The sequence below is a fragment of the Telopea speciosissima genome, chromosome 2, assembly GCF_018873765.1.
Source record: "Telopea speciosissima isolate NSW1024214 ecotype Mountain lineage chromosome 2, Tspe_v1, whole genome shotgun sequence".
Classification (NCBI taxonomy): domain Eukaryota; kingdom Viridiplantae; phylum Streptophyta; class Magnoliopsida; order Proteales; family Proteaceae; genus Telopea; species Telopea speciosissima.
The window spans coordinates 60,583,144-60,606,084 of NC_057917.1; the positions used below are offsets into that span (position 1 = coordinate 60,583,144).

At 37.3% G+C, this 22,941-nt stretch overlaps 1 protein-coding gene across 2 annotated transcripts; it reads right to left on the minus strand.

Moving 5' to 3' along the window:
• Window positions 1-374: 374 nt before the first annotated feature.
• Window positions 375-6,293, minus strand: LOC122649845 (probable homogentisate phytyltransferase 1, chloroplastic). 2 transcript variants are annotated; one of them, XM_043843095.1, is made up of 13 exons: window positions 6,256-6,293; window positions 3,997-4,295; window positions 3,809-3,892; window positions 3,658-3,732; window positions 3,411-3,494; window positions 3,190-3,279; window positions 2,584-2,685; window positions 2,289-2,384; window positions 1,676-1,747; window positions 1,497-1,592; window positions 1,269-1,373; window positions 1,038-1,112; window positions 375-482 (listed from the first exon to the last, which is right to left on the minus strand). In XM_043843095.1, exons 1-12 carry the CDS (start codon window positions 6,281-6,283, stop codon window positions 1,071-1,073), a joined length of 1,173 nt encoding a protein of 390 aa, XP_043699030.1. In that variant the 5' UTR covers window positions 6,284-6,293; the 3' UTR covers window positions 375-482; window positions 1,038-1,070. The 2 variants fall into 2 exon arrangements, with proteins under 2 accessions (XP_043699030.1, XP_043699029.1); XM_043843094.1 differs by lacking the exon at window positions 375-482 and adding an exon at window positions 832-936.
• Window positions 6,294-22,941: the final 16,648 nt, after the last annotated feature.

Below are 22,941 nucleotides of genomic sequence, written 5' to 3' on the forward strand. Positions count from 1 at the left end.
GCCTACATCCACAAGTAGAATAGAGAAGAGTTCAGGTTTATAACTTCCAACATCTCAACATTTTTGTGTTGCTTCTGGGTTCTGATAAAGGATGTGTTTGAATTTTTTATTAATATAATTAGATTAGGAAAACATAAGACGAGATTAACTGAGTAAAGCACCCTGGGGCAGAGAACATCAAATTTGTTCATTGATTGGCAAACATAACCCAGTAACAACTTCTCAGGTCCAACCAATAAGCCTTGCAGATATTGGATAATTTACAAAACTACATCTGTACAGGTAGCCTGTGCATGCTAAGCAAGAAACAAAATGATTGATTAACAACCTATGTCAATAGTCTAAAAATCTGATATTCTGCACTAGCCATTGAAGAAATCTCAGGCTCTCAGCTTTTCCATGAGAAGGGTTCCATTTATGTTGAAGACATCTATTTCAGGTGGCAGTAAGCTGATGATTATTGGCTCAGTTTTGGCCAATCCCTGTCCACGAATTCGTGCAGGTCATTTCACTATTAATTTCTTGATCAGTAAATCTTAGATTACCCATAAGAGATATTATATAAAAAAAAATTCTCCCCTCCTACTGTTAAGTGTAGATGGATCAAATCTTAATTCTCTGCAAGTCAGGAAGAGACCTGTGTATGAAGCTCAATACATAGTATCAACACCAAATATCAAGTAATCAATAATGACGTATGCATAAAACATCTAAAAGGGTTGTTGGCAGATCCTGCCAATTCATTAAGAAGTCAAGACTTGTAGGTTTCTATGGTAAGTATTTCCCTTTTTTTTCCTCCTGGGTACAAAGCCAAATTTCAAAATTCAATTCAATGACCAAGCATCTCTTGCCACTCCATACTCCAAATGACCAGAATTTACAGCCAAAAGCAGGCCGAGCTAGCCCTCAATTTCACTAGCCCAGCAAAATCTTCAATGGGTAGTAAGCCATCCAAAGTCCACTTAACAGAAAAAAAAAATGAAAATAGAACTTTTGTTACAAACTGTTAAAGTTAGGCTGAAAATATTAGCTCCTACCTCTTTATGCATCTGAACTCTGGAGCAGCCTTCTCAACGAACAAATGGGATAAGAAGGTATTCCGCATAAAATAGCTGCAAAGGAACGATGCTTTAAAAAATCAGTTTTTGGGACCGAGAAATCTACAACTCTATAATTCTTGAAATGACAGCAACCATTCACAAAGCTGAAGAGCAACCATATAAAAAAATTTACATAATAATATATCTGTGTTGAAGGATAACATCTACCTTCCAAATGAACATGTAAAAGGAAGTTATGGACGCTTTATTTGTAAGATCAATGGATTGGGCACGAAACCAAAGAATTGAAGCAAGTGTGAGGTGGCCCAGAACCTGCAAAATTTCATCATGAAGACTGACAACCAACCAATAACAAGTATAATGTGTATGCATATTTTCATAGCACCAAGTGCAGTATTGTGGTGATATATAGCACTGCAGATATATATTACTTACGATAACAATCTTGCTATATATAAATTCTGAAGAAGCTCCAACCACCACAGCAGAGCCATATGCCAGCAGCAGCAATTTGATGCAAAGCCAGAAAACCTGTGACAAAGGACACCCAATGCTACTAGTGTTTTGATCCCTGTGAAGTTTAATGGAAGGTCAAGTAGAATTACTATACTAACTTTTTCTTGGCCTAGGCAGACGCTATAGGACTGAATGCCAAAATCTTTATCCCCATCCACATCAGGTATGTCCTGTTCACATCAGATACATACTATTATCATATAAGTAGAGGGAGTAACAAAAGAATATGAACTTAAGAAAAGTAGAGCCATTTTTAAGGACTAACGATTTTGGATTCTCAAATCACTTTATATAAACAAGAAACATTGAGCAAGGACTCTCTCTCCCTCTCAGCTTTTCAGATCACAATTTAATTCTGACACATTGGTCTTATATGAGATAGAAGACTGGATAACCACAACAACAGACTCAGCCTAATCCCAACAGAAAACTGGATTACTATTGTTCTGAATGACTATAGAAATCAAAATCATTATCTGGCCCATACAAGTCCCCTCTGATCATCCAAACAAATACATTTCTGTTCTCCATCAAACTTTCAATTATTGCTATTGTTTTGAATGCTTGAACTGAACTCAGTTTAGAAACATAACCGAAAAGATCATTTTCAAACCATAAAAAAAATTGTGATCAACAACATTAACAACAAAGGTTTAACTGTAATTGCATAATAATAAGACCTGTTTTATGTGGTGTTGTTGAACATTTTACCTTGAACAGTGCAATAACAGCAGTGAAGAAACACATGAAAACTGTTGCAAATACCACTGACTTTGTAAGTACTGCTGGCCTTCCAAATACATAATTCTGCAAATTCATTGGCCAATGTCAATTGAACAGTCACAGTTTATAGATTGCCCATTTACAATAGTGAAGTAAATTCACATTCATCAAAAAAAATAAAAAATTAATAGCATGAAGTGGAACTATACATGTTGAACAGCAAGTAGGAAGTGGCATGTCAATCTTCTGTAGAAGTGAAGGAAAAATGAAAAATTTTGAGTACCTGGATGTGCATAAAGAAAGCAAGTTGGACAACAATTGCTCTCACAGTCAAGATACACATTGCAGCAAGAAATGCATTTCTTTTCCATCTGAGCAAGGGAAGCTTAAGATGCAAAAAGAAGAACAATTATAAAAGAGCAATCAAGAAATAAATTACACTAACAAAGGTAAACCTCTTTCATGAGGACTTTGAACATCATTGAGAATAGGAAGTTCTCTCTCATGTCTGCATAAAACTTTAATGTGATAAAGGGAGTTCTGTTAAAGAACCTAATATTTCTTGGTGCCAAATTGAACTACACCCAACCTATTGAAGACCTTATGACATCTGAACTAGGGGAAAAAATTATGAGAATTTTAACTCTGTGAGAAGTCTAATTCTCTTAGTCATAGATTTTCTTTATCCATTTTATTTTCTATCTCAAGTTTTTCCATAGTTTCCAAACAGGAGGGGTCCAGCCTGTTCAACCAGGTATAACTGGAATGGGCAAGTTTGAGCTGGAAAAACTCGAAGCAGATCCATTTCTGGTTTCATGCCTCATCTGCTATTTAAAACTATGAGCAATAAGAACTAACCAAATAAGTGTATGGGGTGTCAATAACTTACTTCAATGGAATAAGCACTTCCAAGCAGAAAGCTAATGAGAAGGGCAGATATGAGTGGCGGGGACTGAAACATGAATCCCATGGCAAAGCTCTACAAAATAAAAGGCAAAAGTTAGAAGAAGAGAAAATTCTGATTGCATGCCCACAATGAGGTTTACTAGGCCTTAATTTTCTGGATATGCATCCTAAGCAACTGAGCTTGCATATGTAAGGAAAAAATACCATCAAGGAAGACAAAACAACCAATGCTACTCCAGTCCCCATTGAGAATTCCCCTGAAGCAAGTGGAAGATTTGGTTTGTTGACCTGAGAAAATACAAAAATGTTAATACACACAAACAGGATAAGACCAGAGTTACAAACTAAACTAATATGGAACGCCTTGGGAGTCCAAAGCATATTTAAAAGGGACTATCACAATTGAGATGTGAATTTTCTACAATCTTGAAAAAACTTGCATTGCCAATACCTTGTCAATGTCAACATCATATAACTGATTCACTCCCACCACATAAATGTTCATCAATAATCCTGGTATCAAAGCCTGAGATAACAAAGTTCATTCCAGTCAAAAAACCCACAGCAATGAATTGCAAAATTTTTCCTTCTTCACTTCTTACCTTCAGTAATCCAATCCAAAATGTCAGAGATAGGTCAGCCATTGTTTCGACTGGAAGGAGGGAAACTGATGTTATTCCAACAACCTGACAAATCAAAAAGGAGAAACTTGAGTTGTCGCTTTAAGAAATTATCCTCCCTGAAATGAAGCATAATCAGTCCTGAGAAGAATGAGAGAGTTGGAACTCACTGTGCCAATTATGGTATGAGGACGAGAAAACTGGTAGAATGCATTCAATCTTTTCAAGAGCCATGTCCAAAAGCTTGCCGAATGTTTATCCTCGTTACTTGATATATAGTCTTTCTCTATTGTAGCGGGAAAGCGGTATCTCTTCAATAATCTACATTGCCTTGTAGGAACCTTCTCAGTTTTTCTAAGGGAGGTTATGGCTAAGAATTCTTGTGAACAACATCTGGACCATTGTTTGGCATGGTATCTATTTAAAATATTATACATCCGACTTACTGGTACTTGAAATGGTCTAACACCTACACAAATCCAAAGCTGACATATCATCCGAGGGGGAAAAAGGGGGGGGGGGGGAGTGGGGAGAAAAGAAAATAGTGGTGTCTTCAGACAACCCCAAAAGATAGACAATGTTAGTTTACAAATATGAAGTCTCCTCCAAGTTGGCCATCAGTAAATAAGTGCAAAGCAGGAGATAAGCTAACAATATAGTAAGGAGGTTGGATTTTTATTGACAATTCCTAGCATTTCATAACTTAGAACAGTTTTGTGTGAGTGGGAAGTATTCCTAATTTGTGTTGAATGGAAGCTAGCAAAGTTTTGAATTGTACTCAACCCATTCTTAATACAAACACAGGCTACTTATAAGCTTTGGAAAACATAATTCTAGGAAAGTAAAATTGATATTGTGTTAATTTTTTGTTGAAACAAACCCAAACTGTTGTAATAAAAACATGTAGAAAAGTGGTTAGCCGCACATAGATGATTTTGGACCACTGGAAAAATGATGGAAATTGGGCAATACATGGTGGATTATCCAATTGAGTTAGCCATTAAACTGATAGACCCATCTGACATGCCACATGGTAGAAAATAGGGGGGCAACCTGAGTACCCTTTTAGACATGGGCTCAAATGCTACCTTTTTGTCACATCTTTTCTGTTAAGGGTATCAAAATCTAAACCAAATCGGCCCGGCCCGATCGAACCCGATCCAAACAGAACCAAGGTCTTATCGGTTTGTCATTTATTTATGGGTTAGAACACCGTTAGGTTTTGGCTCGGTTTGGGTTAAACCGACGTGCCACTAATTGGCCCGACCGATAGGACCCAACCCGAATCGAAAACGGAAACAGACCCCTAAACCCTAAAAACTAGGGATGTAAATGGATAACCAAAATCCGAATCCGAATCCGCATTCGTATCCGTTTAGGGACATCTGTATTCGTTTGGAGATATCCAGAAAATAATCCGAATACTCCGATTAAAATCCATCAGAAAAAAAATCCGAATACTTAATAATAAAAAATTAAGTAAGTAATGATTTTGAGGGTTTTTGAAGATTCAACAGGTTCTAGAATATGATGAAAAGAGAATCATGATCTAAGAGATATGGATTGAGAGTGAATTGTAGCCGCTAGGTGGAGGAAGGTCCGGGTTACACAAGGCAGAGATGTAAACAGATGGTCAAAAATCCGAATCTAATCCGCATCCGAATCCATTTAGAAGCATCCGTATTCGGCCAGGGACTATCCGGCTCCAATCACATCCGATCTGTATCCGATCCAAATCCGATCCATTTACATCCCTACTAAAAACCCTACCTAATCCCTACAAAAAACCAGTCTATACCCGGTTTTCAAACCGAACTAAATTGAAACCGATATCACAAACCGAACCGAACCGAACCCGAGTCCAACCTGAAATGAAGACGAAACTGGAAAAGTCCTTATTGGTTCGGTTTCAGTCCGTAATCGGTTCTGTCTTCTTTACTGATTATTATTTTAAACATATTAGAAGTTCAAAACCAAAACCAAATAGACAATTGTTTTTAGGGCAAGAGATCGCTTCACTATCTAGCCATGTAGTGTCTGCACCAATGTGGGCGGCCATGAGAACACACGCAGGGGCATCAACACGCTACTGCTCTTTTCCCCTTAGGGAGAGGGTTCCCTGAAATGGGAAATGGGTGTGTGCACGGAAGCATGCATCAACAGAGATGGGATTTCCGCATTTCATGGGGGTGAGGAAGTCATTTTGCATCCCTCTGTGTAATGGGCATCGATACAAAACAAAGATTCGGTGGGCCTAAGGGCTTTGTCACTTAACAATGCCGACAGGCGCATGATAGAGAAAACCAATCTTTGCTTTCACTCGGGAAAAAAAAATTAGCCTTCTGATTGAGAAATTGAGAACCAGAAGAACAAGAATCCGAACTTATGTAAGCACGAAAATATGAAGAAAGATTAAGAAGACGATTTACCTCTTCCATGGCTAGTTCTGTATCTCATCTCCTCCAGCCCACCTAAAAGTTTTGAAAGAAACAAAAGGGAAAAGCATCAGAAATGAAAACCCATTTACCTGCAAAGACAAACCCATTCTGGAAAACAATAAAATCAAAAACAAAACAAAACTAAAAGGAAGAATTTATAGAGAGGAAAAGAAATTAACATGCCTGAAGAAGATTCAAGTGATCTGTAAGATGGGGAAGGAACGAAGGAGAAAGCATGCGTAGCACCAACCATGGTTATTAAGCCCCTCTTTCTCTCGCTCTCTTCCTGTTTGGTTTTGTAGATTGAGGGGATGAAGAGAGGAGGAGGAGGAGGAAGAGGGCATTTTTATTTAATGTCATTGGAGTTGTGATATGTAACCTCCTTGGCTCCTTGCCCTCTCTCTCTCTCTCTCTCTAAAAAAACATGTAATTAAGAGGAGAATAGGAGGGCTTAACGATGATTCCTTTTCAGAAACTCTTAAAAAGAAGGTGCCAAGTGGCATTCCGATTTGACAAGCGGAAGGATCTGAAGTTAAAAGGATGACTCGGAAACCCACTTTTTTGTTAGGGTCACCCAATAATTCATATTTTCTATTCTAATATATACATATTAAAACACCACTTTAACATGCATTGGTAACAATTGTTAGGTACACGTGAGGACCTGACCTGACTCAACCTGGGAGAGATCACCTCACCCTCAGTCCCACCCCCACCTCACCTCACCCCACCCTTACTCAGTCCCTCCAGCAACTCTTTCTGCAAAAAGAGTTTGTTTTTAGGGATTAAGATCCTCTCCAATTATTCTTTGAACTCCGAGTGCGGTTGTGGCAGAAACACTTGTTGCTCCAGACGCTCTTTTTATTGCTCATCAACCACATCGGCAAAAGATAATCATGGAAAGTGTTTCTCTGGTGGTGGTGGTGGTGGTAGACCTTTTGTGCAATCCTGAACCTTAGTTGCACATTGAGAAGCTGTTATTGACGGATCTGGCTCTCCTCCAGCCATGGTGGGAGCTGGAGGGTCCAACCCAGCAAAAATAGGGAGCTCACTTAGGTCCCAGCTGTGAAATGATCAAAACCCCCCCTCTTATTTTGATGGGTTGGAGCCGTTGGCGGTTGGACCCTCCAACTTTCGACACGGTTGGAGGAAAACCAAATTGGTTATTGAGGATTGTCGATATCTTATCTTAGCTTTTGAATCAGTTACTATTGTACATACTTATCGTCAAGGCAATATAGTGGCTGATTGACACCTGATAGGTGGGACATCTAATAGTTCAAGGTTGATTGAGTCAGTTTTATTTTTTTTTCTTTTCTTCTTGACGTTCAAGGTTGAGCGGTTGACACCTGTTAGACGTGACATCTAATAGTTCGAGATTGATTGAGTCAGTTTTTTTTTTTTTTTTTTTCTTTTCTTCTTGAGCTCAGCACCATTGGATGTTATGTCTGTCAGGTGTAGAGCTCTTAGCCCCGAACTAAACCACATTGCACTTTTAGGGAATTGGAGAGGATTTTTTTTTCTGCTTGGCTACATCAACAACATATAAAGGTACACATCTAGCCATTACTTTCTTAAAATTAATTCCAAAAGCAGTTTTTTGCCCCTTTTTTTTTTCTTTTTTCTCACATTGTTTCTGAAAAAATACGAAAAAAATCCCCCTCCCAAAAAAAATAATTTAATTATGATTTTTGGAATGAAAAATTGCATTTAATAGAAAAAATTGATTTAATATTATAGGTAAGAGATCACTACCCGGTAGCATAGCTCCTACACCAATGTGGGGCCAATGAGAGCACACACAAGAAGATCAATAAGGATAAGATATCTCTATTATCATATTGACTTATAATCTATGTATAAAATATTAATATTTAACTAGTCATTAATTGATTGCACAATTTATATGTTTATAGTGTCATTTTTTAATCTCATATTTTTCAAATTTAAACATTTAAAATACATACCATTCGTTTTCAAATTTTTTTCCCCTTCAAAAAATATTTGTGCACCTTTTTTATTATCCTATTCAAATTCTAAATCATTTTAAAAATATCATGCCACATAAATTTTTTTTTTGGGAAGTAGTTTTTTGTCTAGGAGTGTTGTCTATTCTAGCATTCTCATGTGTCTACCTCTCTCCTCAAAATAAGGGGGCAGAAGTGTCTTTTCAAATAAGTAGGAGAGAGATAGACTCATCACTCCTGGGAGAGTGCTGGCATAAGCCACACTCCCGAAAAGAGTTCTTTTTCTCTAAAATCCTAGTTTTGATTAACTATGATTTGACCCAACCCATCCCATAAGAATGTATGAGTATACGAATACCACTATTTCAAATGGCAAATCTCTTCCCCCCCCCCTCCCCCCTCCCCCAAAAAAAGAAAAGAAAGAAAGAAGGCAAATCACATGTATTTTTTCATTTGAGGAATTTCATTGCCGCTCCATATGGTTCAAGAGTAACTAATTCCAATTCAAATAGGCCAATTACTCCCAATCGACCCATTACGGATCAGCTTAGGTATCAATTAAAAATATATAAATAAAAAAAAGATCAATGTTTTCTGTGCCACAGCGCAGGTAGAGCCTAGACACATGGGGGCAATATTTGCGCTAGCTAGGGGGCAGGTCGGTCTTTAATTTAGATGGATCTATTTCATGAGTTACACATGTTTTGGTAATGCATTTTTCAGATTAATAGGATTGAATTGGCCGATGCAATAAAAGGGGATTCGAATCGGGGAATTAGAAAATGCGATTCCGTCAATCCTATTCAGATTCCTTGAATTATTCCTTCCCCTATTACCTATCAATTACCAATAAGGATTTGAAGAATCAAAAATCATATCGGGGAAATTTGCCACAGTAAGCAAAGAAAACAAATAAAATCGGATTTGTTTTAAAGGGGTAATTTTCAGTTGCAAGCCCTAGATAAGAGAGAGAGAGAGAAGAAATTAGGGTTTCTGCGAATGCCCAATCCCTTCTTTTAGTTTCAGCACTGGCTGGGGTTCGAGGAGCTGCTGCCATAACGAGAATGGATCTTTAAAGTTTTATTGGCTCATCGCCTCATCCAGACAATCCTACAAGAGTGCTAACACACACCTATATATATTCTTTTGAAATAAATTATATTAAATCAATGGGCTGTCTGGTAGAGGTTGAAGGAGCAGGATGGGAGTGATTCTCGGATTCTCGCCCTCTCTTCTTCTTCTTCTTCTTCTTCTTTTTTTCAATTGGTGGAACCCTAGAGGGAGTAGGGGTGGAGTTGCAGAGCGGTAAGTCCCAAGCTAAGTAGAAAACAAAAAAATTAAAGGACTGGTTTTTAGCAGATTAACATGAAACTGAAGTAAGGAAGAAAACCTGAAATTATGGAGTTGAATTAGGGAGCAATTCAGCCGAAAGCAAAAGGTTTCGATATCTGAAATTAGGGAGAAGCAATATGATGGAATTCTGGGCAGATTATAGTGGTCAGAGAGAAGAGTAACAAAAAATATTAGTTATAGGAACCAGAGGGAGAAATGACAAAATAGATGCAAAATTTGAGATTTCAAAGGAGAGAATCGAGGTTTTTACCTCTATGAACAGAGGAATCCCAAGTCATTCCATTTAAGCAAGTAAGCATTGATTCCATGAAAAACCAGCAAAAATTAATCTTTTTGATCTATTATATTCCATCAATAGCAGATCGAACGGAAATAACATATAGGAGATATCTTTCAAATTCACCTCAGTCTAAACTTGAATCCCTCGAGCGAACACCGTTATATTTCAAAGTCCAAAATTTGATTTCTTCAAACCCAGAAAGGAAGCATGTGTATCTTCTCTTGCCCTAGAAGTATAGAACAACGAGAGGGAAAGGAGGCCAGGTTCAGACTTCATAAATCATCTTCATTCTCTCCCAATCATCACAATCGCAATTCTACGGTGTAAAGCTTTCTACTACTAATTCTTGTTCTATCAGTCCCAGCTATTCCCTCCCTGAGGCAAAAACCACGGTAGATAATATTTTTCTGTTCGAAGATTTTGGAGAGATTTATTAGGGTTTGAATCTGAAATCGATTTAGGGTTTGGATTATTTTGATTAGAAATTTGTTTAAGAACAGAGAATTTTTTCTGAAATCGATTAGGGTTTGAATCTGAAATCGTTAAGTTGCAGGAAGAAGGAGAAAAAGAAGAATGAGGAAGAGGTAAAAGGGTCACTTCACTACCTTTTAAGGGTAGTTTAGGCATTACAAAAAATTTAACCGATGACATCATCACTTAACTAACAGATATGATCTACTTAAAAGAAATGATAAAATACAGGGGGTGTTCAAATAATTATTTAAAAAGTTGGAAAATCTATGTAAAATGGTCATAATTTAGGGGGTGTCCAAATAATTTTTCCTTTTATTTTCTTTCCTTATCTCAAAGGGAGTCAATCCCATCTCTTGTATTCATTATGAAATCAGTCCACATGTGATTATAGAATCAACGGAATTCATTCTTTAAATCTCAAATTCTATAAAAATAATAGAAAATCAATACAAGATCCTTAAATATAAAAATTATGAAAAATTATAGACTTCAAAAATATATTTACTTTTTCGTCTCAATTTTAATTTCTAAAGATTTCATGTCCAATTCCAAATTCCAGGTGGTTAGAAAAAGGAAAGAACAAAAAAATTCGCTTATTATTCTATCGATTACTTTAATGATAATGTACAGAGTTACCTTTTTGTTTCGAAAACACAAATTGTTCCAATGGAAGCATTCTTTTCTGTTTTTTTTTATTTATTTTAATAACAGTTGCATTGCATGAATCATACAATCCAAGGACATTTTCTGTTTCCAGACCAATCTGCATTCATACCAAGAGAGTGAAGCGCGTGCCAAGCACGTTCAGTGAACTGACACTCAAAATAGACCCACAATAAGAATTCAATTTGGTTTTTTAATTTTTAATTTTTGGATTGAGCTCCTCTCCAAGGAACCTAGTACGCCTAGGGCCCATAGGGGCATCCAGCTGTCGGGCTATGTTGCACACATCTCTAGGTTTATGCCGAGATGTGTGCGGCACAGCCCAACCCTTAGATGTCCTTTGGGCGTGCCCTGGGTGCTGAGTTCCTTGGAGAGGAATCGGATCCATTTTTTATAGGTCCTATTTTATTCTATTCTATTGGGAAAGGAGATGTGAACCATGTCCTAGTCCAACAGATTAGGGCTATCTCAAACAACTTTAGGACGATAAGCCTTAAATTTTGTTATAGAGAGGGAAACCATTGTGCTAATTGGCTTGCTAGCCTGGACCTATGACAGGAACCGGACGAACTGTACCTACCTAGCAGAGAACCTGAGAGGATAAAGATCCCTCCTAATAGTAAGGGCTTCCATGCACCACATACTACCAAGTGCGCTATACACTTGTCCACCGAATTCAGGTTTCTTATACTTAGAATTAGAAGGCAAAGAAGATCAAAGTGGTGGTTAAAAATTTAGCTTGGATCGTGTTGGTAATAACATGTTATGATTGCATTTTCATGCAAAAGAAAATTCAGCACTAGTAAGGTTTTAAAAAGTAGAATCGGGGATCGAATCGGCCAGGCCGATTTTGTCTGAATCTAAGTATCAATCACAACTTATTTCGACCAATCTAATTCCGTTTTTTCAAAACCACAGAGCCTTGTTTATAGAGCTTCACTACGTTGTCTTTCCTGTTTTTTGAGCCACATGGAGGTTTTTTTTTTTTTTGGTCAAACCAATCATTGGATGAGAATGCGTCATCTTAAATTAATCATGCACCAAATTTTGGACCCATCTCCAATACATGGTCCGTCAGTTTTTGATATATCTCTTGTATATTTTGATGACAGATTGAAGCTTTACGTGGAGAATTTTTAAGCTTTACATGGGGAAATTGGATTTTTAGAAGACCGAGTTTCTCTTTATCCATGGTGAAGAGAGAATTTTTTTATGCACGAGACTGATTTGACTCACGGGTTGAATTGGTGAAAACTATATCTAACCTTCAACAATTTATGCATGTGATTTGACCCACTTTTTTCACTACGTGAGAAAACCCAACTCCAACACAACATGCAGAAGAAAAATTGCCTTGTTACATGATTAAGAAGATAAACATATGATTGAATTTTCCTTCACCCATGTTAGAGGAGGATTTGTTTGACCATGAGCATCAATATCATCAGATGCCCAAGAGGAGATATTTTCCATCATATGGTCCCATCACCAGTGGTACGGAATTCCTCCCAGTCCTCTAGTGAAGGAAGACTTTTTCCATAAAGAAAAACTTTTCTTACATTGATGGAGGGCTAGAATGATTTCTAGATACTTTTTTGATCATGTGAAGGGGTGATTTATGAGGTAAAGACCTTCAACTCCAATGTGCCATAGTTCTTAGAATTGTATGTTTTTTTTTTGTCATGTGAATGGATGATCTAGTTATTTTTTATATTGAATAAGTAAGATTATTTAAATAAGCCTTGTTCTCTCTCTCCTCTCCCCCCCCCCCCCCCAAAAAAAAATAAATAGAAAGACTTTGAAACGATTTTTTGAGGCACTATGTTGAGATTTGGTGAGGTCAAATGAAGCAAAAAAATTAACCAATGACTAAATGACAAGTAACCAGAGTGTTGTAAACCATTCTCACCTCGCCCCCGCCCACGCCCACGCCCACACCCATCCTCACCCCTTAAAAAAAGAGGAAAGGAAAACCCTAGCACGCACCATAAGCATTGTGTACACTGACAAACTAATTGACAATGAAATCCATAATTTGATTCCCAACAAAACTGCCACGTAACAAGTATAAGGGGAGTTTAAAAAAACTATTCTGGATGGACTATCCTAGAGAACCATGCCTTCATATTTTTGTATTGATTATTCATATAACTTAGGGAAAAAAACCCTTGAAAGACAGTATGGCCTGATATGCACAGACACTAAGGGGCACAAAATGATCGTCTCAGCCCCATGAAAGACGAAAAGTCTTGCCCATATTAATGCTTCCACGAACATTTCCATTGGCCTCCACACTCTGGGCAAGGACACCTTTTAACAAACCCTCTCTCTATAACTTATTATGTCCTCATCTCACAAACTTCCTTTTCCCAAGATCGAGATTATTAGTTCCAATCAATTCTTAGAACAAATGTGATAGGTGCACTAATATGGGTGGAGAGAAATTTAAGGTAACGATCTCTTAAGAGATAAATTAGGGATTTCAAAATCTTCTTTATTCCTTTCCATATTGCTATTAAATAGGCTGAGGTATCAACCATTACAAAACTTCACATTCATATTACAAGTCTTTCCCGTACTTCCATTAGCATTGCATAACTACTCCCACTACCTCAAGACACATTACTAAATATAATTTCTCTATAACTAAATAATTAATTGAACAACTAATCCATCCTAACTAATGTACTAATCCACCCCAAGACCCCATTTATGCATTAACCATCAATTTTTCTCGAATCATATGTGAACTATTATTGAAACAATTCCACCTGCCAATGATTTCTCAAATAAATTGATTTAAACTAATCAAAGTCTGATCACTGTTGCCAAATACTATATACCCACAAGGAATAAGGAAAAAGAAATGATTTTGAGAATGGATTATATCTTACTAGGATTTATTTGAGCATATATGAAGCTTCTCTCACTGAACCAAGAGCCATAAATAAAGCCCACGCTATACCCAAAATGAACTTATCTTGAAATATAATAAGCCCATTGGACTAAAGAACTTGGCTTGATTGTTAAGACCAGGCCCATCATCTTTTAACCCCAGTCTAACCCAATGTGTTCTAAACCAAATGCATCATGAGTTGTATTATGGAATAACTAAAAACATAAAAATTCTCATGAAATAATTGATAAAAAAAAAATCCATGAATTTAGGGTACATGGCTGCTGCTCAATTAGGATTCGAATAGGTCCCTACCATTTTTTATCCTGATCGGATCGGATCAAAATTGGTCCAAAAAATACTAGAATCGGCCCCTCAAATCTGAAACCAGCGATCTGATCCCAAAAACTCTTTGTGAGGAAAACAATATTTATTTATTTGAAAAGAGAGGGAAAAAGATTCTATCCCAGAACTCTGAAATTGTCCTTTCAACTCCTTGAAATTTTGTCTAAAATACTATAAGAATAAGTAGATTTTAAATGCAAGAATATTTTATTCCTTTTTAAAAATTCACTATTCCATCAAAATATTCTGAGAAAAATTTCCCCCTTTTTTTTTTCTTCCTTCAATTATACTTTTCTCTTTTCTTCCATTCTCTTGACAAACAAAAATAAACTAATGAATGATCCCTTTTGTAGTCTATGCCTTTTCTGAGGGGAGTGTTCCTATGAGAGAATGATACTTAACATATAGGATACACAATGGAGTCTTCCATCCATTTTTTGGGGGATGGGGGAAGGATATGTAGTTCGTGCATTCTTTATTTCTTAATGCGTGAATTTAAAAGAAAGGGCAAAAAAAGAAAAGAAAAGCATAAGGGGGGCGTAGACACTTTAGCATCGAGAATAAATTACCGCCACGAAAGACTACCTTTAGCGGCGGGAATAAATTACCTCCACGAAAAGGTACCTTTAGCGGCAGTAAAAAGAGGTTCAGCAAAAAGTATGGTCTTTGCCTGCTTTTGTTGTAGTGATGAGTGTTCACAATTATGTTTCCAAAATTTGATGTGATAGCAAAAGTTAATGGGTGCGTCTACATGCCACCATGGATGATGGCGTTTCGTATCACTAAATATATTCTTAGACACTTATAAGGCATAAATCACTCACCAATCAGAGGCTGACACATGGTCGAGCCGAGGACAATCTATGAATCGAACCGAGCTGTGCGGAGCAGGGCTGACCCGGTCATCGCTAGATTTGATACTCTGCCACTCGGGGGTCGAGCACCCAGCCTAGCACATACCTCACCGAGAACTCAACCGAGCATTGAGTGCACGACACAATGACAGATCAATGCTGACCCAGAGATCTCCCCTTCACGACCGAGCTGCACGCCCGCCAACCCCTTGGTCCGACCCTACGCAAGTCGGCCGCGATTGGAGCATCATAGTGCGGCCGAGCCCACACACAACTTATGATGACCCTTAGGTCACATAGGCCGAGGCCGATCTCTGAGGCCGAGCTCTCCACAGAGGCCACCATAACGCCCCCACCGGAGATCACGGGGTCACGTCAGCACGACCCGAGAATCGCGAGATAAGGGTCGATCCACAATCCCAGCACAATACGGAATCACACTTTACATGGATTCTTACCTTAACGAGAATCCGACCCCGTAAATGTCTCTCCACTCCACTCCACTCTACATGGAAGAGCCTTCCAAGAGAAGAACTCCTATCATACTAGGACTCTGCCAACCGCCTCACCTCTCTCTATAAATACTCAGGTATGGAGTTCTATTGCTCATCTCACTTTTGACTAAGCTGTTACGCTGTTGCACTGGAGACCTGACTTGAGCGTCGGAGATTCCTAGGCCGGAGCTACACCGGCTTTCTTGAGCTCACTCAATTTTTTGCAAGCTCATCCGTGGGCGAACCGGGCGCCGGAGGTTTTCACACGCAACAGATACATAAGGAGGAGCCAGAGCTTGCCTTTGTATGCTCATATAGTCATATATGCATATATAAATATGGATTTTAAATTTCATTAGTTATAGCTTTAGCTTATCATAGAGAATGGTTTTTTTTTTTTGTGGGTTAATATCATATAGAATGTTTGTGGCTAACAATTGGAAATCTAGACATGCCCAACTGAATTAAGTTACCTTCAAGCATCTTCCTCAAAATGAGCTCACAAAAAACCTGAATTCAATGACAATTGCTCTCTAATTGAGAATTCTCTATTTCTCATTTTGTGTTACTTTAATTCCATGTTCCCACTGAACACAAGGCAGGCAAAAAAGCATATTATAGCGCAACTAATCTTTAACAATTTTTTCTCATCAGTATGCTTTGTATCTCTTATATGATTATTTTTTATATATAAAGCTATGTTTGTTTTGCAAGACAATGAAAGAAAACAAAACTCTTATGAGAAAAGATTAATATTTGTTTGGCAAGAAGGGAAAAGAATGTCTTGTCCTGTTTTTGTTTTTTGATATCGAATGAAAATAGAAAAAACGCTAAGCAAACGATGCAATAACTTCGGTTAGAGCAAACTCCATATTCCTTTCCTGATAGCCACGGCTTGCCATGGCCAATTGTTCCAGTTGTCATATTTTTATATGAGGCTCAGAAATAAAAATTTTGAGTTATTTCTCAAACCGTGAATTCAAGATGTTCATATAAAAAAGAAAGAAAAAAAGATAAAAGAAAAGAAAAGTATGAATTGAAGGATAGAGAGTGAGAGCCAGCTATTTATAAATGATTAGGTCACTAAGTTTCCAAACATTATGAGAGGGATCTGATTTGATCCATCGTTGTCTACGGGAATATTCCCAAATCCCAATTCCAAACACAATCTTAAATTTGTCAAAAGTTGATATCATATGAGAGAGAAACAGAGAGAGAGAGAGGTAGAGAATCTTACAGCCAATCTAATGGGGGGAGCGAGTGGGGTCATATTCTGGAATTTCAATTTTAGAAGTATCCGTTAAGGGAAGCCGTTGTAGATTCAAGTTCAAACTAAATCGTCGCTTCTGGGTCAAACAGACAAAAGTTACTTGTAACCATCGATCCATCCATCCATGAAACAAAGAAACAAAGAAACAAAGAAACAAAGGGAAGACCACGCGGAATCAACAAGAAAAACAGAGCAAATGCCAGTTAATATGTTTACCTATATGACATTGACATATAAGTACTTTAACTATTTACTTATTCATCTCTCCCTCTCTCTCTATATTTATATAATGGTATATATATATATATATAATTTTCTCTTACATACAATAATGCATCGATTTCAAAGTTCAAACTTCAATGGGATTAGGCTGGGCTGGGCTGGGCTGGACTGAGAGTGAGAGAGATAGAGAGATAGAGAGATAGAGAGAGAGAGAGAGAGAACGTGGATGGATGGAGCATATCCCATGCATGGCGGGACTCCGTATCTGGCATTGGGCAATGGGGTACCCAAAATTCCTTTTCTTAGTCGTTAAAGAAGAAACCGTGTTAACCCTAGATAGATAGATAGATAGATCTACACAAATCTCACCCCCTACAGCTCATATATCTTCTTCTAGTAAGCTAACCGAATATTCTCTACAGTTGAAGACCTGGTTGCACTTCCTAAGTTCATCAATTAATGTCTCAAACATGGAAAAAATTTCAAATATTTTTTTCTAGGATTTTCTTATTGACATCATCATAATTGAAAAACAAGGTTTTGAATCGGGAGAACCACCCAAACTGAGTTAAAAAAAAAAAACATGAAACCTAGTCAAGAGTGAAACTTGATTTGGAATCGTAAAAACTCGCCCATGTTTAAGAAATTATCGGATCATATTCAAGTTTGTATTGACTCGGACTTTTAGCCCAAATCATATGAACCTCATTGAGTCTCATTTTTTTTTTTTTAAATTATTTACACTAGACCATATACTATTTGTTTTGGTTTACAACTAAACAGAACCTTAGAATTTTTGTTTGTTCTTCAATATTACCACTTTTTTTTTTTTAATCCTTCTCACCTATGTAACAGCTATAGCCTTAGTCCCTTCTCACTTGGAGAAGGAAGAGCGAAGATATTTACAAAAATAAGAAAAAAACGTGACATGACTTGATCATGTTTGACTCGCCCGACTCACCGGGTTTTAAAAAGGGCAAGTTGAGTAAAAAAAAAAAAAAACTGGTTTTCCGACTATGATTGTTTTGTCAAATAATTTATAATCTTACTTCCCCCCCCCTTTTAATATCATACTTTTATTCAATGAGATAAATCCTGTTATTCACATGTATACTAAAAAAATATGCAAGACAATGACAACTTGTGTCCTAAGAGATAATTTAAAAAGGGAGGATAAAAGGGGATCTTTGTCTCCTACAGTTCCCTGCCTAACCCAGTTCCCCTAGTGCTTGGATAAAAGAAAGTAGTTTTGGAGCCTTAATTATGCTATGCGGCAATCAGGTCAGGTGGGGCCAATTTTTTTTTGCGAGGGGGGGGGGGGGGTTAGATGGGTCATGGGTGGGGGGGGGGGAGGGGAAGATAGTGCATATTTGGTCATATCCAAATTTCAGTCTCTAAAGCCCTTAAATCAAGTATATGCCCTACCTTATACCATTGTTTCTTTGTAGTATCCCCAAGGATTACTCAACATTATTATTTGTATGGGAAATGGATAGACATACACCCCATGTATATTAGAATCATACACACCAAAGAAGAAAAATAGATTTCACTAGCTCACAAATCATATACATGGGTCCCACATCATTTAATGAGGAGAAAGAATAGACGAATGTAAGAGGATGTATATAAGGTGGTCGCATACCTGCCTTTATCCCTATTTTTAGATCAAAAGTATCAAGTATCAAGAATAAGTGAATAGTATTGATCTCTTTATCTCATCAAAAAAAAAAAAAAAGTATTGATCTCTCTATGGTATAATATATTCAAGAGGATCTTTATCCCTCTTGCCTAGTACAGTTCTTACAATTCCTCTCATAAGGGGAGGAAATGATCACCCTACCCCTTGCTCGAACACACTGCTCAGGTGGGATCTACCCCCTCTTATTAGAGGCACTAGGAAACTGTACCAAACAGGGAATCGTAGAAGATATTTTTCCATTCAAGAGGATCATTAAAAAAAAAAAAAAAAAAAAAAAAAAAAAAAAAAAAAAACCACCAACATAGGATTAAAGTGAATACTATAGATCTCTCTATAGTATCATTTTTCATGACAAAGAACTCTAATCCCTTTGGTCTCCAAAGCCTACAAAGTCATAACACATAGTCAAGATAATTGTAAATACGACAAACCTAAAGAGTCCTTAAAAGCAAAATGGTCTAATTCTGTAAGTACAGTATCCGTTCTTTACTACGGATCCCTTATCGCTATGGTCTCCAAAGTCTACATTGTCATAATTCAGAGTCCTTATTTCATGACATTTTTAATCATAATATTTCATTGCTGCTCACTTTCTTGCTCGCCCTATATGCAAGGGCTTAAACAAAAAAAGTGGTGGAAAGTGACAGAAAATTTTTCATTGTTCTGTTTCTATTGCATGCATATTAGCTCGGAAAAAATGCTATCTTAATCTAAAGTACCAAAAAAGAGAATCGTTTTCTTTTCCTATTACAGTACGGTGTTGTAACGCATCGTGCGGTGCTGTAGAGGCCATGTGGCATAGCGGACCCCATATGATGCATTTGACCTCTGTAGCTACCGCACGATGCGTTACAGCACCGTACTGTAACAGGAGAGGATAAAAATTCCAAAAAAGAACCATTTTCTCCTTTCTCCCATCTAAATTCAAAAGAAAAATAAGACTTTCAAAAGAATTTAACTACACAAAGTTCAAATTTATACCTACTTGATAATCAAAGTGAAATTAAGAGAGAAAGAGAGAAGCTCTATTTATGAAACATTGGTTTTCTACAATATAATAACTTAAGGGAGATCGTTCTCTTTGGGAGGGTGTAAAGGCCACGTGCGCGCACTGACATCTTGGGGGTGGAGTTTTCACCTTTCATGGGGGGCAGGGCAGTCATTTCACCTCCACTGTGTCTAAGCATGGTTTATGCCCCCCCCCCCCACGGCCCCCAATAGAGAACATATTCCCATAACTTAATTAATCTTTAATGAAACTTTGTGAATATATTGCTCACATCAACCTTTACTATATGGAAAGTTTTCCTAAATGCATCTCACTATGTGTTGTGGCCTATGGGTAAAAAAAAAAAAGTCAAAGCTAGCCCCAAGGGCGATTAAGATAGTCCCACATTGGTGAGTGAGGGGAAGATTATGGTTCTTATAAAGATTAGAGTCATCATTGCCTCATGAGGCCTTTTAAAACTGTGAGAGTGGCATTAAGCGTCTAGAGTAGATAATATCATGAGACGTATTCCATGATTTCATCATTGGTGTCGATTCTGGGAACCCCTGCTTGGACTGTGTAAAACAATATATGCTATTCCTTTCACTAGGGGGTCTCTATTGTGGGTAAAAATAAAACTAAAAATAAACCAATTCAAAGCTAACCCCAAAGGCAACTAAGATAGTCCCACATCGATGAGTGAAGGGAAGACTATGGTTCTTAAAAGGATTGGAGTCCTCACTTCCTCCTTCATGAGGCCTTTTAAAACCATGAGGATGACAGTAAACATCCCAAACGGACAATATCATCGGACCTATTCCCCGAACACATCACCATGGGTAAAAGGTTGAGAAAGTCTTCTGTCCATGACATTTTTAATCATCATAGTCCATTACTGCTACCTTTGTTGCTCTATATGAAAGGGCTTTAACAAAAAGTGGTGGAAAGTGAGAAAAATTCTCATTGTTCTTTTGTATTGCATCATTGCATGCATACTTGCCTGGAAAAAAGCATAACTCTAATCAAAACTTCAAAAGTACCAAAAAAGAACGGCTACAAGGAAAACATTTTTCCATCTAAATCCAAAACAAAATAATTTTTCAAAAGAATTTAACCGAACGACGTCCAATTTTAGAACTCCTTGATTTGATATTTGAGAGAGAGAGAGAGACTCTATTTATGAAGCCTGGGTTTTCTGCCCCAACCTCTTCTGTATGGAAAATTTTAGCTTAAACGTATTTCACCATGTGTAAAATGTTGAAAAATCAACAATTTTGTCGATAATTTATGTGTTAAAATGATAATAAAAAAATATCTTATTCAAACCATATGGTTGAGATAAATCATGAAAATTGATATATGAATACTTTAAACAATAACTTATTCATTCAATATTATGATCGAAATGCCCAAAACATTTGACCATCTGAAGGTAACTATATCAATGAGGATTAAGGGTAGCCAAACCTACTTACAATATTACTCGACTATTGATTGCATTTTTTTTTTCTGCCATTCTTTTACTACACCCATAAAAAAATTGTAGCAGCCTTGAATATTTTTCTCTATAACCCTCATAAATCAATAAAATCAGTAGGATGGTTTAAGTAGGGGGTCTTAAAAATAAAACGAATCAATCTGATTCAACCAAAATCGATGGATCAAATTCTTTGTCGGTTTGATATTGGTTTTGATTTTTCAAAATTGCTAAAAGATGAAACGTACATATAAGGCCGAACAAAACCAACCATTTAGATCGAGAAAAAAAAACACAAAAAACTTGAACGGATATCAATTTTTTTCCCTTTTATATATGAAAAAACCAAGATTAGAATAGGGGATATTAAAAGAAACCGATAACAGACCAAAACTGATCAAACCCATAGCTGTCAGTTGTACTTTTTAAAGAAAAAGACTGGACACACTGCTGGTGTACCACAAATTCATGCCCACTATGTCTATCTCTCTTACCCCCATTCTGTATCCCTATTGGGTAATTGGTGCCGACCGCTAACTTACTGCACACGGATAGTGTGTCTATCCGAATTTTAATCCTCTCCAATTCCTAAAAGTGTGCAATGCGGCAGTACTAGGTGGAGATGTTGGCACTTGACAGCTTGAACCTATAACTCTCCGAAAAAAGAAAAAAAATACAGAAGTCAATGAGCTCAAACCGTTGGATGTCCGAGCTGTCAGGTGTCGACATCTCCACCTAGCATTGCACACTTTTAAGAAATTGGAGAGGATTATTTTCGTTTCTATTTCCCTCTCTTGTGTTTTTAATAGACTGAAAACATTACGAGTCATGTTTCAATAATACTTTTTTTTTTTTTTTTTTTGGTAAACTGTTTCAACAATACTTAATATATACAAAAAATCTTAAAAATCAATCTGAAACCAAATCGAACCAATTGTTTGAGAAAGTTTCTCAAGGGGGTTATTAAGTTCGTGATTACATCATTTCTCAAACGTAAGTAAGTAGCCCTAAGATAAGATAGCAAAATTATCGTCCCCTTAAAACTGGTTTATCCCACCCCAAGTGTATAATTGATGATAATGAATTGATGATACCCCACTCCACATCTTCTAGACCATATAGAAAAGTCTCAATTCGGATCCTCGATTGCCGAGCTGCCCGATAGGATCCTATTGCCAAGACACAGCAAGGCAGTAAATGACTGTCTTACTCCCACTCGGGCAAGACACTTGGACAAGAGTAAAGCAATCATTTACCGCCTTGCTGTGTCTTGGCAGTAAGTCCTGCCCGACAACTCGACACTAGATGATCAGGGTCTAGAAGAGTCTCCTAGCTAACAATACATATTGGATGTTTTATCTTTTAAAGGAGGGGGAGTCCACATGTTCCCCTGCCCACACTGTTTTGTAGTTTTCCGAGTCCAAGTGAGTCTCGTGAAGAGGGGTTCGGATCTTCTGCTTCACTTAAACCCTAATCTGAATCAAATAAGGAATCTTTCTAATGTGAATGTCTGACAATTATCTTTTTTTTGGTAATCTGTGGATGGCTGACATGGTAAATCTAGGCCGTGGAATCTACAGGAGACTTTTTCATCAGACAAAAAAAATAAAAAAATGTAGGGGTCCAATTGGATTAACTACGTATTAAAAAGTTGGGAAAAGGATCGTTGGGTGCCCGCCATCTGTCTGTTTC